General features: G+C 38.7%; 1 protein-coding gene across 1 annotated transcript; it reads left to right on the top strand.

The window, feature by feature from the left end:
* Nucleotides 1-220: 220 nt before the first annotated feature.
* On the top strand, nucleotides 221-14,086 carry LOC116523553 (vomeronasal type-2 receptor 26-like). The gene is made up of 6 exons (XM_032238664.1): nucleotides 221-242; nucleotides 6,123-6,286; nucleotides 7,755-8,615; nucleotides 9,230-9,276; nucleotides 11,680-11,720; nucleotides 13,176-14,086. The coding sequence occupies exons 1-6, from the start codon at nucleotides 221-223 to the stop codon at nucleotides 14,084-14,086; spliced, it is 2,046 nt and encodes a 681-aa protein (XP_032094555.1).
* Nucleotides 14,087-16,155: the final 2,069 nt, after the last annotated feature.

The following is a 16,155-nucleotide window of genomic DNA, read 5'->3' as shown; positions in this document are numbered from 1 at the left end:
ACATGGTCCCAAACCATACAGGGCTTTTTAGGTGACAACCACTACCTTGAATTGGACCCAAAACCACATCAGCAGCCAATGCAGCTTCTGCAGCAGACGTGACACATATGAAATCTAGGCTTCAACAAAACCATGCAGGCCATTTTATACTTTAAACCAGTTGAAACTTCTGGATACATTCCAAAGGCAATCCCATGTACTCAAAATTGCAATAGTCAAGATGGCATGTATCTATGGCACAGGTAACTATGAGCAGAGGTCATTGGTCCAGAAAAAGACATAACCAGTGCACAACTCACAATTGTAAAAATGACTTCTTGGACACAACTGCTACCAGTTCCTTGAACAGCAATTATGAATGCAGAAGGACCTCCAGTTTATGCACTGGGTCTGTCTGGGAGTAGTGCCACCTGACCAAAGACCAGAGATGACAATTCTCCATGGACCAAAGAACTCCATACTCAGAGCCATTCTGTCTTAGTTTCAGCCTATTGTCCCCCGCCCCCTAACCCTTAACAGCCTCTAGGCACTATGAGAGGGAGGTCGCAGGATCACTTAACTCAGTATCGATTGAGTTATACAACTGGGTATCGTCAGTATACTAATAATATCTCAACCTGTGATCTTCTCTCTGTTTTGCCTTATAGTCATAACAGTACTTGCATTATATCACATGCTCCTCCTCCTCCTCCTCTTTCTCTTCTTTCCCTTCTTTCAATTCCTCCTCCTCCTCCTCCTCCTCCTCCTCTTCCTCCTCCTCCTCTTCCTCCTCCTCCTCCTCCTCTTCCTGCTCCTCCTCCACCTCCTCTACTTCTACTTCTTCTTCTTCATATTCTTATTCTTATTCTACTACTTCTACATCTTCTTCTTATGTCTTCTGGTTTACTTAAAATATTTCAGAAGGCTTTAGTTGATTTGTGTGCTATGATGATATCATGTAGTCATAATTAGTCTGTTGGTTGTTTTTGAGATATTTTTTGACGTATGACAGTGTTGTACTTTTCATCGTTTGTGTTGGTTATGTTATAGTTAATTAAGTGAAGAGGCACTTTTTGTTAAAATTGCAATAGGCATCTGTTTTGTTGAAGATGTTGTATAGACCACCGTCCAGACCTTCCGCACAGCCCTCAAGACCTGGCTATCCTGTCAGGCCTGGGGATAAAGATTCTAATCCGTCCCCACCCGAATGATGAATGAATGTTGTGTTCTATTTTTACTTATGTATTGTCTCATGTCTTGTCTTGTATTCCCCTCCCCATAAATTGTAAGCCGCCCTGAGTCCCCTCAGGGAAAAGGGCGGCCTATAAATAATAAACAAATACATAAATAAATACAGATCATCTGCTTCTTTTTCTGATGTTTTGAATTGCTGCAGTGTAATGTTCATCTGAAGAATTTTATTCCAGAACTCTTCTTGTTGAGGTTGGATTGTTACCTAAGTAGTGGATCTCTTGGTTATTGTGGGTAGTTTTTCAATAGGTTTCTGTTTCTAATTTCCTGCTTCTTCCTCTGCTAATGCTTTGCTATGCTGGAAAGTTAGCATGTGGTTTGCTTCTTCCCTTATGAAGTATATTCCTTTAAAGATGTTGATTGTCTCATATGCCTTCTTTATTTGTTTGTCTAAAAATATTTTGGCATGTACAATCCTTTTATCATAATTTTGTCAACTCAGATATCTAGTATTATCTAATATCCTACATATTAGTGCATTTTTCTTTTCTTTCTTTCTGGAACAAAAATTGCAAAAATCTCATTTCTTATTCAACTACTGGCAAGTCCTTCCTTCCTTCCTTCCTTCCTTCCTTCCTTCCTTCCTTCCTTCGTTTCTTTGTTTCTTTCTCTAATTTAGTTAATTATTAAATGTCTAAACTCACTTGAGTAACTTTGGGCAGTTCTAGTTCTTCCTTAGTTCTCATTAAGAAATCTTTCTTTTGCTCTCCATATGTATAAGCATTTTTTTTAGGTATTTTATTAAAATTTATAGGCCGCCCTTTTCCCTGAGGGGACTCAGGGCGGCTTACAACCATTAGGGAGGGGAAACAATACACAATAAACGATATGAAAACAAGATAAGTAGTAAAAACACAACATGCATTCTACATTCAACACTCGGGTGGGGCAAATTAAGGACTTATCCCCAGGCCTGTTGGGAGAGCCAGGTCTTGAGGGCTGCGCGGAAGGCCTGGACGGTGGTGAGGGTGCGTATCTCGACGGGGAGATCGTTCCACAGGGTCGGAGCTGCAACAGAAAAGGCTCTCCTCCGTGTAGTCGCCAGTCGACATTGACTGGCGGATGGAATTCGGAGGAGGCCCAGTCTGTACGATCTAATCGGTCGGAGGGAGGTAATCGGCAGAAGGCGGTCTCTCAAGTACCCAGATCCACTACCATGGAGTGCTTTAAAGGTGGTCATCAGTACCCTGAAGCGCACCCGGAGATCGACAGGTAGCCAGTGCAGCTCGCGGAGGATGGGTGTAATGTGGGCGAACCGCGGTGCGCCCACTATCACTCGCGCGGCTGCATTCTGGACTAACTGCAGTCGCCGGATGCACTTCAGGGGCAACCCCATGTAGAGCATATTGCAGTATTCCAGCCTAGAGATCACAAGGGCTCGAGTGACTGTTGTGAGAGCCTCCCGATTCAGGTAGGGTCGTAACTGGCGGACCAGGCGAACCTGGGCAAATGCCCCCCTGGTCACAGCCGACAGGTGATGATCGAGAGTCAGCTGTGGATCCAGGAGGACTCCTAAGTTACGAACCCTATCTGAGGGGTATAAAATTTGACCCCCCAGCCTGATAGATGGAACATTAGCCAAATTGTTGGGAGGGAAACACAACAGCCACTCGGTCTTGTCCGGGTTGAGTACCAGTTTGTTAGCGCTCATCCAGTTCCTAACGGCCTCCAGACCCCGGTTCATCACATCCACCGCTTCATTGAGTTGGCACGGGGCGGACAGATACAATTGCGTATCGTCCGCATATTGATGGTATTTTATCCCGTGCCTCCGAATGATCTCGCCCAGCGGTTTCATGTATATGTTAAATAGTAGGGGGGATAAGACCGAACCCTGCGGCACCCCATATTTTAGGGGCCTCAGGGACGATCTCTGCCCCCCCACCAACACCGACTGCGACCTGTCCGAGAGGTAGGAGGAGAACCACTGCAAAACAGTGCCTCCCACCCCCACCTCCCGCAGTCGTCGCAGAAGGATACCATGGTCGATGGTATCGAAAGCCGCCGAGAGGTCAAGGAGAACCAGGATGGACGCATGGCCTCCATCTCTGGCCCTCCAGAGATCATCGGTCAATGCGACCAAAGCGGTTTCTGTGCTGTAACCGGGTCTGAAGCCGGACTGGAAGGGGTCAAGGTAGCTAGCTTCATCCAAGGCCCGTTGAAGCTGGAAGGCCACCACCTTCTCAACAACCTTCCCAACAAAGGGAAGGTTGGAGACAGGACGGTAGTTATTTAAAATGGCTGGATCCAAGGTTGGTTTCTTCAGGAGGGGTCTCACCACCGCCGTTTTTAGTGCGGCGGGGAAGTGCCCCTCCCGAAGGGAGGCGGTTACGACCGCCTGGATCCAGCCACGTGTCACCTCACTGCTGTTGGCAACCAGCCAGGAGGGACACGGGTCCAGAATGCAGGTGGAGGCACTCACAGCTCGAATGGCCTTGTCCACATCCCCAGAGGCAACATCCTGAAAGCATGCATTATCCTACCCTCAAAACAATGCTATAGAGCACTGCACAACAAGACAACTAGACACAAGAACAGATTTTCCTGAACGCCATCATTCTGCTAAACAAATAATTTCCCTCACTACTGTCAAAGTATTCACTAAGGCTGCATTACTATTACTATTAGTCTTCTCATCATTCCTATCACCTATCTCCTCCCACTTATGACTGCAGGACTGTAACTTTGTTGCTTGTATCCTTACAATTTATATTGCTATTGAGTCATTTATGACTGCAGGACTGTAACTTTGTTGCTTGTATCCTTACAATTTATATTGATATTGATTGTTTTCCTGATTGCTTATTTGTACCCTATGGCTATCATTAAGTGTTGTACCTTATGATTCTTGATGAATGTATCTTGGTTTTTTATGTACTCTGAGCGCACATGCACCAAAGACAAATTCCTTGTATCACTTGGCCAATCTATTCAATTTAAAAAGTTACATGGCGTAGAGGTTTTTTTAAAAAAATGAATAAACTTTAACCAATTTAATATGTTTCTGCACTCTTGATTATCACATAGTGTTGTGAAAAACATGTTTTTGTACTTAAAGACCTTTTTACTAAGATTTTTGATGGTGGGCTGGTACTTTCTCCACTACAATTATCACCTCCTTTTCCCAGGAGAGCTTTTTTACCTGGTAGGGCAACTATTCCATTTTATATTTCTGAGCTATAGTAATTGGTCTACAGGAATAGGTTCATAGATTATTTTTACCACCCGGTGAAAACAACACCACTGGTCAAGTAGTTGTTTCAATCGAGCTATGCTGTCTAAAGAAGGAGGATGTTGGGACAGGTGAATTGGGTTTCAGAAAAAAATGTTTTTACTGAAGACGGTGACATTTGTAGCCTTTCTTTTAGTGTTTTTGCCCCAAGCGGTGTGCATGATTTCCAGGACCAAATGCAGCATCAGTGACCCTCTGCCTTTTCTTCACCAGCAACATCAGTCAGGAGATCTTATTGTTGTGGACATTCTCTCTCAGATCTACATTTTTTATGCAATGATAAACTTCACAGAACGTCCCTCCAAGGAAATCTTTGAAGACATTGTGTTAGGTCTTTAAACCAAGATGCACCTAACCATAAACACACAGAAAATGTACTGATTTTATCAAATTGTATTTATAATTTCATGTTACCCTTGGTCCTATCAAAGCAAAGTTTGATATCTATTATCAGCTCTACTTTTGCTGACTAGCATCTGATTCCCCCTCCACCACTGTCACCATCTTCATCGTCAGTTTCTCATATTCCCTTTTTTTAGTGCATTGTCCTTTTTACATTTGATTACTTCACCCTTTTTGCCATAATTAAATAATTGCACAAATAGAAATGTGCACTTGAGGGGGAGGCAGGGAAATATCACAAAGACAAAGGAAATGCTTAGCTGATAGGTGAGAAAACAAGAGATTCTCAACCAAGAATATTATTGCTGTCAGATTATGTGTCGAAAAACATATTCATAAACACAGGAAATTAAAATGGTTTCCTATGGTGCGCTATTTCTCTTCACCTAAAAAAAGAAATAGACAAAAATGTACAGTGGCATAAATCTAACTTTCCATCAAAAGAAAATTTTGTAGGCATAACCCTGTTATGTATCTTCTCCATGCATTTAACAGTGAATCTTTCACTAGTGTCAATGCTGCATATTTTCATGTTTGCATTTGGGCTATTGAAAAGGATAGAGTTGACAAAAGACTCATAAACTTTGCATGCATTTTATATTACACTCATTCCTCCACACTCTTCAATATCATTTTTAGACCATCTATGAGGAACTTACTCAAAAGTGCAGAGGAAAATATTAGTGTCCTTGGGAAAGCATTCACTGGAAAAAATGGTTGCAAAATCAAGCTTAACATGAGTAATAGAATAGAATAACAGAGTTGGAAGGGACCTTGGAAGTCTTCTCGTCCAACCCACTGCTTAGACAGGAAACCCTATACCACTCCAGACAAATGATTATCCAACATCATCTTAAAAACTTGCAGTGTTGGAGCATTCACAACTTCTGGAGGCAAGTTGTTCCACTGATTAATTGTTCTCCTCAGTTCTAAGTTGCTTAAACTATTAATCTTAAACTTTTTCTTGAAAGACCTTGAATATTAGACTTCTCGACCTGGAAAAGTCATCATGACTTTTAACAATATTTTGTCATATCCGTGTGTGTGCAACATTCCATTAAACTCAATTATATGATGTATCAAGGTTTGAAGTGAATTGGTCATGATATAGTGTGTAATTTTCATTTCAGGTTTATGACTCCACTATACCAACACATCCTAGCCTTAGAGTTTGCAATCAAGGAGATCAATGAGAATCCCCATATTTTACCCAATTATACTCTAGGCTTCCATATCTATAACTCGTATTTCTCTCCAGGTTGGACTTTTCGTGCCTCATTGGAACTCTTTTCTACACAAAGCAGATTGATCCCTAACTACAATTGTGAAATCCAAAAGAGACCAACAGCAGTCATTGGAGGTCCAACTTCTGAAGTGTCTCTGCATATGGCTACAATTCTGTCATTGTACAAGATGCCACAGGTACTATAAAATGTTTTTTTACTTAGGTGACACAGGAATGAAAAATATTATGACTGGCATAAAGACTTTTGGAAACTGTAAAATATTTGTCCTGCAGTATTTTGAAGTAACAGAGTAGAAGATTAATGCTTTGACCTAAGTAATGTTTTGGCTTATGGTCTTATGCAAACTTAAAAAGAGATGCCAGACAGGTGGACAGGATTCTTTTTGTTATTATTATGGTGCACAGTCAGCCAGATGTTCAGACTGGATTTGCATTTTTGTCTACCTATCAAGTTCTTTTTAAAGATGATGATGATTTCACAGCACTGTATTTTTATCTGAACAGGATATATTTGAATTATTAACATTGAATGTTGAACTGTTCCCAGGCAACTTTGGAAACAGAAATTGAGCCTTGGTGATAAATGAATCTCCCTCCCTCTCTTTCTCTCTCTCTTCACTTTATATCCATTTGTAAAAATAGATGTTCATTTTCAATCATAATTTTTAAAAATTATTTTTTTATGAAAAAGTTTTTTGCAAAGTAAAAGCAATATAAATTTAAAGATGAAAGATCAAGTAATACAAAATTGATAAGTAAACAGGAATGAAACAAGAGAAAAAAGACAACAATTGAAAAAGAAAAGAAAACTTTTAGAAGTGGCTTCCAATCTTCCTTACAGCAGTTATAAAGGCTGAAAATATTTTGTCCTCCCCCACACTAAGATTACATCAATATTCAATCATAGTCTGTCAAAGTAACTAGAACTGAAAATGGTAATAAATAAGATTCTGTTAAATACCTTATTTTGAGATAATGGCAAAGAAAACCCCTGCAATAGGAATTATCTAATTATCTAAATTCTGTCTCATTAATATGATATGGGATATCTTAATTCCATGAGATGTAAACTCATGCAAATGCTTAGAAAAGTTGTTTAATCACTGGTACAAAAGATCAATTTTGCTAATGCAGCTGTTATCCCCTTTTTATATGCTTTAAAATGATACATTTTAAAGGAGGAGCCAATGTGTCACAGTGGTTAGAGTGCAGTACATACTTCAGTTGACTGCTAGCTGCAGTTTGGCAGTTCAGATCTCACCAGCTCAAGGTTGACTCAACCTTCCATCCTTCTGAGATTAAATGAGGACCCAGATTGTTGGTGGCAATAAGCTGACTCTGTAAACTGCTTAGAGAGGGCTATAAGCACTATGAAGTAGTATATAAGTCTAAGTGCTTATTGCTATTTCTATATCTTCTCATACCATTTCCATTTCCAAGGCCTGTTCATTCATAGGATCATGGGGAAATTCTGCATCTTTTTAATTCCTGAAGCCTTCCTCAATACAGAAATGAAATACAACTGGATTCAAAATTTGAAATATCAATTTAATTTCTAATTTGGAGCAGCAGTGTTGAAGGGCATCAAGGTCATCAACATTTTATCTGAAAATGTATCTTTTCTCATTTCTTCATTATTTTTAGATCATATATGGGTTTGTTCCAGAAACAGATGTCAAGAATCAGAATGCTTTCTACCAACAGATTTTCCCAAGTGCCGAACATCAGTACATGGGTATAGTCAAATTATTGCTTCATTTCAAATGGACGTGGATTGGTGCATATACTGTAAATAATGAGAATGGGCAGAGGTTTGTGCAAAATGTAGTTCCCATGTTCACCAAGAGAGGCATCTGTTTTGCCTTTATTGAAAAATTTCCCAAAAGTTCTTATTCCAATGGTCTGGTTGATTCGCTGGAAGAAGGAAGTAAAGTATATTATGAAGTTATGAGAAGCACTGTTAATGTTGTGGTTCTTCATGGTGAAACGGATCACATAATATTTCTACGAATACTTTCTAACAGGCTGAAAGATGAGAGCATGCCACTATGGAACAAAGATAAAGTTTGGATTATGATAGCCCAAATGGATTTCACATCCGTTCCCTTTATAAGAAATATTGACATTGTCTTCCTCCATGGTGCTTTATCCTTTGCAATTCACTCTGAGAAGATTTTAGGATTTCAGAAATTTCTTCAGTCCAAAAACCCTATCTTGGAAAAAGGAGATGGCTTTTTCAGGGTCTTCTGGGAAAATGCATTTGAGTGTTCTTTCTGCATCAATATGATTGAAGAGGAAGATGAGGTCCTCTGTAATGGACAGGAGAAACTGGAGACCCTTTCTACATCTGTGTTTGAAATGCAGATGACTGGCCACAGCTACAGCATCTATAATGCAGCCTATGTGGTGGCACATGCTTTGCATGACTTCCATTCATCTGTAAGAAAATACAGAGCAGGTGACTATGAAACTAAATTGAACTTTCTGAAGCAGCCATTATGGAAGGTAATGTCCTAGCCTACAGTAGACCATAACCTACTACTAGATAAAGTAGAAAAATGTGGGTTAGACAGCATTACCACCAGATGGATACATAACTGGCTGACCAACTGCACTCAACGTGTAGTCCTCAATGGAATGGCATCTACATGGAGGGAATTATGCAGTGGTGTACCCCAAGGCTCTGTTTTAGTCCCAGTACTCTTCAACATCTTCATCAATGATTTGGACAAGGGGATAAATTCTGGACTGAATCAATACAATAACTTGCCTCCAGAAGTTGTGAATGCTCCAACGCTTGATGTTTTTAAGAAGATGTTGGATATCCATTTGTCTGAAGTGGTGTGGGGTTTTCTGCCTAAGCAGGGGGTTGGACTAGAAGACCTTCAAGGTCCCTTCCAACACTATTATTCTATTCTATTCTATTCTGTAGTATGGTGGGTTTGTCATATCTGTAGTGATAGTTGGTGGGTGTGATGTTGTGACATTATGCTATATATAATTTTCTTTTTTTAGAATTTAATCTTATGTGCCTGTTTCTTCCATTTTATTCTTATCCGATAAAAATTTTAAAATATTATTTCAATATATTATCATATATTGCTTTTTCCACCTTTCAGTACAGTGAGCGGTATCATCAGCCAATTCTCTACTGCCGTTATCTCAGGTATCTACTCTGAGAAATTCAGACTCAAGGATTATGGAATTTGGAAGCAGACCAGGAACCCCATAGATCAGTCTTAAATCACATCAGGGTTCATATGGCGCCATTTTTTTCATTCCATCATCTGAAAAGGAGAATTAAGTAGAGCAAAGTTACAGAGTGGTCTAAAGCTAAATTTGTGCGGGAAGAGTGGTTGTGTTTATCTTTGTAAATACATTATCTCTTTCTCACAGAAATACAGAGGGATGGGGGAGGGAGGGAGGAGGAAGAGAAGAAGAAGAAGAAGAAGAAGAAGGAGGAGGAGGAGGAGGAGGAGGAGGAGGAGGAGGCATGAAATATAATTCACACAACATATGTAAATGATCCAGGCTAAGATTTCAACTTCAAACAAATTTTAAAAAATGATTGTGTAAAAACATTTCAGATACGAATCTTATCACACAGATTTTGTCTTTGGAAAATTTTTCTTGGTTACTTTAATCAAGATGTGGGGATAGAAACATCTATTCTGTAACACAAAAGGGAGAGATTGCTCACAGGTTCATGAGGCAAAAAGAAACTCTTATAACACCTTGATTTTTTTTACTATTGTTTTTAAACTATGGTCAGTTAATAGGCCCTTACTTTCTAGGGATTATTTTTAAATGGAGAAAGCAGGAATCACAAAGTAGTAATAGATAATATGCTGTGAAGCAACTGAATAGAACTGTTCATTTTGTTGAGTAATCAGAACTGAGTTTCTCTTGAAAGACTAATATGAAAAACTTATTTTTATAATCAGAATAACTACCATTTTAGCAATTTCTATCACTTCATCATCATAGAATTGTTCTGTTTGATATATCCTCTTGAAAATAGATTGGAATTTATACATTTTATTGTCTATTTCCTGTTATTTTTTGTATTTCATTTAAATGTTCTGGTTCATATTTTGTTTTCTGGATGCATTATAAATCATGATAATGGCCTATTGAGCAACGGTAAGTATCAATTAATGACAATGTAATATCATCAACTGGCCAATATAAAACATTTGTAAAGTTTGCTATTGATACTCTTCCAATAATTTTTCATTCTGAGTAATCATTTTTAACTTTTCTTCTTTTCCAATTTAGCTCAACCATTTTGTGAGAAGTGTCTCATTTAACAACTGTGCGGGAGAAAAAATTTCTTTCAACCAAAATGGAGAGTTAGAAACTAGATTTGATATTATGAACTGGATCACCTTTTCAAATCTGTCTTTCCTGAGAATCAGAGTTGGGAAGACAGACCCTTTTGGCTCCCAAGAGAAAATGCTAACCATTGATCATGCTATTGTATGGCCACATAGTTTTAATCAGGTATCCTTGATTCATCTTTTGGCCTGTGTTTAATCATCATTTCATTGTTTTGAAAACTATCTTGGAAGCCAGGTTGACATTCACTTACATCTGTCCCTGAATATTGGCTTTGGTAACCATTTCCATTAGAGCAGGAGTCACCAACCTTTTGGACCTCAGGGACCACTAAATTCATAACTTTAATTTCCGCAGACCACCAATATGATCTACCTAATGACCAGCTGGGTGGGCGTGCCTACATAGTCATGTAACTGGGTGGGTGTGGCCAACTCATATCACTCACATTGAGGGGTGCCTCACCAACTCTACACACCCCTCCCCTCCCAGCCACTCCTCGCCTCCCCACCCAGACACCTTAGGACCCAACAGGAAGCAGTTATTGGAACTAAGTAGCCACCATGAGAAAGAGTTGGCAAAACAGTTCAAATTGGATCTGACCAAGAAGGAGGCTCAGTAGAAGCAGCTCACTGAGGACTATAAGCATAGGCTTTCCAAGCAGAGTAAGACCTGTGGGAGGGCAAGTCCAGGTACTGGTGCTTGGAGGCTCAGTGGGCTGAGATGGTCAGCCAGTTCCAGGCCATGAAGAACAAGGTCATCTGGCTCTTCACCACCAGTGGCACTTCCCTCCAGCCTTGGCCCAAAGCCCTGCACCAGGAGGCCAAAGCAGACCCCAAGTCAGAATATATATATAGTGATATTAGATTTTTTACTACAGTTACAAATGAAATTCTACTTTTTCCCTCATGATAATTACATTATTTTGCATTAAAAGCCTGAGTTTATTGAATAGGTAATTGAAATCACTTTTTGATAATAGCATCTTTCTGGATAGACAATTCCTAATATATTGGTACCAGATACAAACTTCTCCAAAGCAAACCATTCTATTCTTTCTTTTATTTTTAAAAAAAAAAATATTTTATTTATTTTTTAATAATATACATCTGTATTGTATGTGAACAGAGTTGGTTCTGAGTATCATTCATATTAGTCCAATTCATAATAATAGTATTAGTAATCTCTATCCCATTTACAAAATTTAAGTAATCCTCATTATATTATTCAGGAACACCATGGCTCAAGATGTTGAGATTGTCAATCAGAAAGGTCAGTGGTTCGAATCCCTAGCACTGCATAACGGAGTGAGCTCCCATTACTTGTCCCAGCTTCTGCCAACCTAGCAGTTCGAAAGCACGTAAAAATGCAAGTAGAAAAATAGGGAACACTTTTGGTGGGAAGGTAACAGCATTCTGTGCGCCTTCAGCATTGAGTCGTATGGCTACATGGTCATGTCTGTCTTCAGACAGCGCTGGCCCTTCAGCTTTGAAACAGAGATGAACAATGTCCCCTAGAGTCAGGAATGGCTAGTACATATGTCCAAGGGAAACCTTTACCTTTACCTTTACATTGTATTGTTCAAACATGCATAAACAAGAAATGCCTAACTCCTTATTTTTATCTCTATCTTCATCTATGTTTTATATAAACAAATTTGACTAAGTATCATTCATATAGATCCAGTTCACGCTAATTGTTAATAGTCTGTATTGCATTTATCAAATTTATATAATCCTCATTATATTATTTAATCATACATAAAACAAAAATGTCTAATGTCATCTCTTCTCATCTTTTGAGCTTGACTTCTTATCCATTTTTATGTTAATCCAATTCACAATAATAGTATTAGTGATCTCTATCACATTTATCCAATTTATTGTTCAAACGTGTATAAACAAAAAATGCCTAACTCCTCATCTTCCTCTCTATCTTCATTGTTCAATCTTATCATGACTCTATTATATATGAACAAATTTGGCTAGATATCATTTATATTCATCCAATTCTTTCTTTGATGAGCAGGTCCAACCACTTTCTCTGTGTAATGGGAAGTGCCATTTAGGTTACAGCAAGAGCAAGATAGAAGGGAAGCCATTTTGCTGCTATAATTGTCATAAATGTCCACAAGGCAAAATCTCCAACCAGGAGGGTAAGACAAAACTTCATTTTTTTCCACTTAAAATATGTTTAAATCAGTGGTGGGTTCCTACTGGTTCGACTGAAACAGTAGTAGTATGACAGCCTGGGTTGCTAGAGGCCTGCCATGCCCCTAAACTGGTTCTCTGGGAGCCACCGTAGGCACTACCATTTTGTTTTTTACTTCTGCACATGTACAGAACAATGTTTATTGCACTGTACATGCATGTGCATTGCACATCAAGCACACATGCACAGCGCACACATGAGCGAACCAGCAGTAGTGCTTGCCAGAACCCACCCCTGATTTAAGTCAGTCTGTGAGTAAAATATGTGCCTGAAAAACATTTAGAAAATTGTGCAGATGATAAAGGAGACAACGTAGGAAATTAATCCAATGGAACATGGATGCAAACAAATAAATTGCCTAGATTTTGATAAGTAGTACATCCCTGAACAAATAATTTTGCAATGCTGAAGTTATGGCAACTACACCAATGCATTTGATCTTCAGATATTAAAAACTTTTTCTGAATATTGTATTATTGAATTGTGTAATTTATAAAGTAATCTTATATTTTCTAGACTTGGATGACTGTTTCCAGTTTGCAGAAGATCAGTACCCCAGCAACAAGCAAAATATATGTCTCCCCAAAGTTATAACATTCTTGAAGTATGAAGAAACATTAGGGACCATTTTCACCAGTTCAGCTCTTTTCTTTTCTTTGGTTACACTTGGGGTCTTCTGGATCTTTATTAAGCATCAGGACACTCCCATTGTTAAAGCCAACAACAGGGATCTCACATATGCTCTCCTTATGGTTCTTCTGTTATCATTTCTTTGCGTTTTTCTATTCATTGGGCAACCCAACAAAGTGACATGTATTTTTCGCCAAACTGCCTTTGGCATCATCTTCTTGGTGGCCATTTCTTGTATTTTGGCCAAAACCTTCATTGTGGTTCTAGCTTTCATAGCCACCAAACCAGGGTCTATGATGACCAAATGGGTGGGGAAAAAGTTAGCCATGATCATGGTGTTTGGCTGCTCATTTATTCAAGAAAGTATTTGTGCTACATGGCTGACAAGCTCTCCCCCATTCCCAGAGGCTGACATGAATTTAATGGCCCAAGAAATAGTTTTGGTGTGCAACGAGGGATCCAACTCCTTTTTCTACTGTGTCTTGGGCTTTTTGGGCTTCCTCGCTTTTGTTAGTTTCACGGTGGCTTTCCAAGCAAGGAAATTGCCCGATGCCTTCAATGAAACCAAATTTATAACCTTCAGCATGTTGGTCTTCTGCAGTGTGTGGTTGTCCTTTGTTCCAACATATCTGAGCACAAAAGGAAAATATATGGTTGCTGTGGAGATCTTCTCCATTATAGCCTCTAGTGCTGGATTATTGGTTTGCATATTTTTCCCCAAATGTTATATTATAGTTTTAAGGCCTGATATGAACAACAAAGATCAGCTAAGAAGGCAAAATAACAGAATTGCATAAAATAGCATAAAGAGAAAGAATAGTTTATGTTACCTTTGAAAAGTAGAAATACTCAATGGCATAATCTAATATCACTTTTCAAGAGGTAATCTCTTAGGAATTCTCCAGAATTATTTCCTGATGAATTATATGAAAAAAACTATGGTAATTCTTGTACAATTACTTTAATTGTGTTCAATTGAATATAAACTTTAGAAAGCTTTTCAGATATTTTATTGCTTTTTATATACAGTATATATAAAAAACATCATACGAGCAGGCAGTTGCAGAAATTTTGGGGTTTTGCCAATTTCTATCGCCAGTTCATCCCTTCTTTTGCTAAGATAGCTCTTCCCATCACTAACTTGTTGAAGTCCAAAGGTGGGCCAAAACCCAGACCTAACAAGCCGTTGGATTGGACCATGGAATGTCAAGCTGCAGTATATTATATTGAAATAACCAATTTGTCTTTATTCAAGGGGTCTGGTTTAAACATCATTTTCATTTCTTTATTAGTTGCTCCTTCTTATTCAGATCTGGTCTCAAAATAATGATATAGCACTTGGGGGAAAAGATGCAGGCCAGTAATCCAGCTGCTGAGGCCAAAATGGAGAATATCTCCACAGCAACCACATATTTCCCCTTGGTGCTCAGGTAGGTTGGAACAAATGACACGCAGACACTGCAAAAGACCAACATGCTGAAGGTGATGAATTTGGCCTCGTTGAAGCTGTCAGGTAAATTCCTAGCCAAGAAGGCCACCATGAAGGTGACAGCAGTCAAGAGTCCCATAAAGCCAAGGACAGTATAAAACATAGTGGTTGATCCTTCATTACATTCCAAGACAATTTCTTCAACCATGGAGTGCATGTCTGAATCTGGAAATGGAGGAGAAATTGCCAACCAAACTACACAGATGGTGAACTGAACCATGAAGACAGATAGGACAATAGTGTTGGCCATCCTTCTCCCCACCCATTTCCTCATTTTGGAGCCTGGCTTGGTGGCCATGAAAGCAAAAACTACTATGGTTGTTTTACCCAAAATGCAAGAAAGGGCTACAGAGAAAATGATGCCAAAAGTAGTTTGTCGCATGAGACATCTCACTTGATCAGGTTGCCCAATGAAGAGAAGAGTACAAAGGAAGGAGAGCATGAGAGCAATGAGAAGAATGTAGGTGAGGTTCCTGTTGTTGGCTTTGACAATGGGAGTGTCCTGGTGTTTAATGAAAATTCCCAGTATTGCAGCCTATATGAAGGAAAAGGAGACTGCAATCATTATCAAAGCAATGCCCAATGGCTCTTGGAAAGTTAAGTAAGTTATATCTTTTTGAAGGCATTTATCTTGACCCTTGTTTGGATATTGATCCCCTGGACATGGGAAACAGTCGTCTAAGTCTGGTAAAAAATAAAAAATAAAATTTACAGAACCAATATAGATTTTAATCATGAAGAATTAATACCAGACTAGATGAAACTATCAGTTACGGTATGTAGAGTTCATATTATGTATAATTTATAACAAAACATAGTACCTAATGCAGTGTTCAGTTACAATATGTGCTAAGTTATAGAGCTACTGTGTCTATAATCCTATATGATATTTCTATTATCTTGGTAGAAGAGCAAGCAAAAAAGTAATAGGAGGGAAAATCTTTTATTTATAGAATTTGATGGAAAGTTACCTTTACTTTCAAAAATCATATACTAAGAAAGCATTTTGATTTGTCTACCAACAAGCACTCTTTCTCTACTACACTGTTTATAATTCTTGAAGCAAAAACAATAATATTCCAAATTTGAGAAATTAATGATGAATACACTATTTAGGGTGAATGTATAAGTGGAAGTATTAAATACTGTATATCACTGAACTATAAATGGCTCGCTTTCAGAAGTTGTGGATGCTCCATCAATGGAGATTTTTAAGGAAGAGATTAGACAGCTATTTGTCTGGAATAGTATGGGGTCTTCTGCTTGAGTAGGGGGTTGAACTAGAAGACATCCAAAGTCCCTTCCAACTCTCTTACCATGTTTCCCCAAAAATAAGACAGTGTGTTATTTTCTTTTGACCTTCGAAAAAAGGACTTG

The sequence above is a fragment of the Thamnophis elegans genome, unplaced genomic scaffold (assembly GCF_009769535.1).
Source record: "Thamnophis elegans isolate rThaEle1 unplaced genomic scaffold, rThaEle1.pri scaffold_46_arrow_ctg1, whole genome shotgun sequence".
NCBI lineage: Eukaryota > Metazoa > Chordata > Lepidosauria > Squamata > Colubridae > Thamnophis > Thamnophis elegans.
The sequence above is the reverse complement of the archived record's forward strand: the minus strand, read 5'-3'. Positions and strand labels throughout refer to the sequence as shown.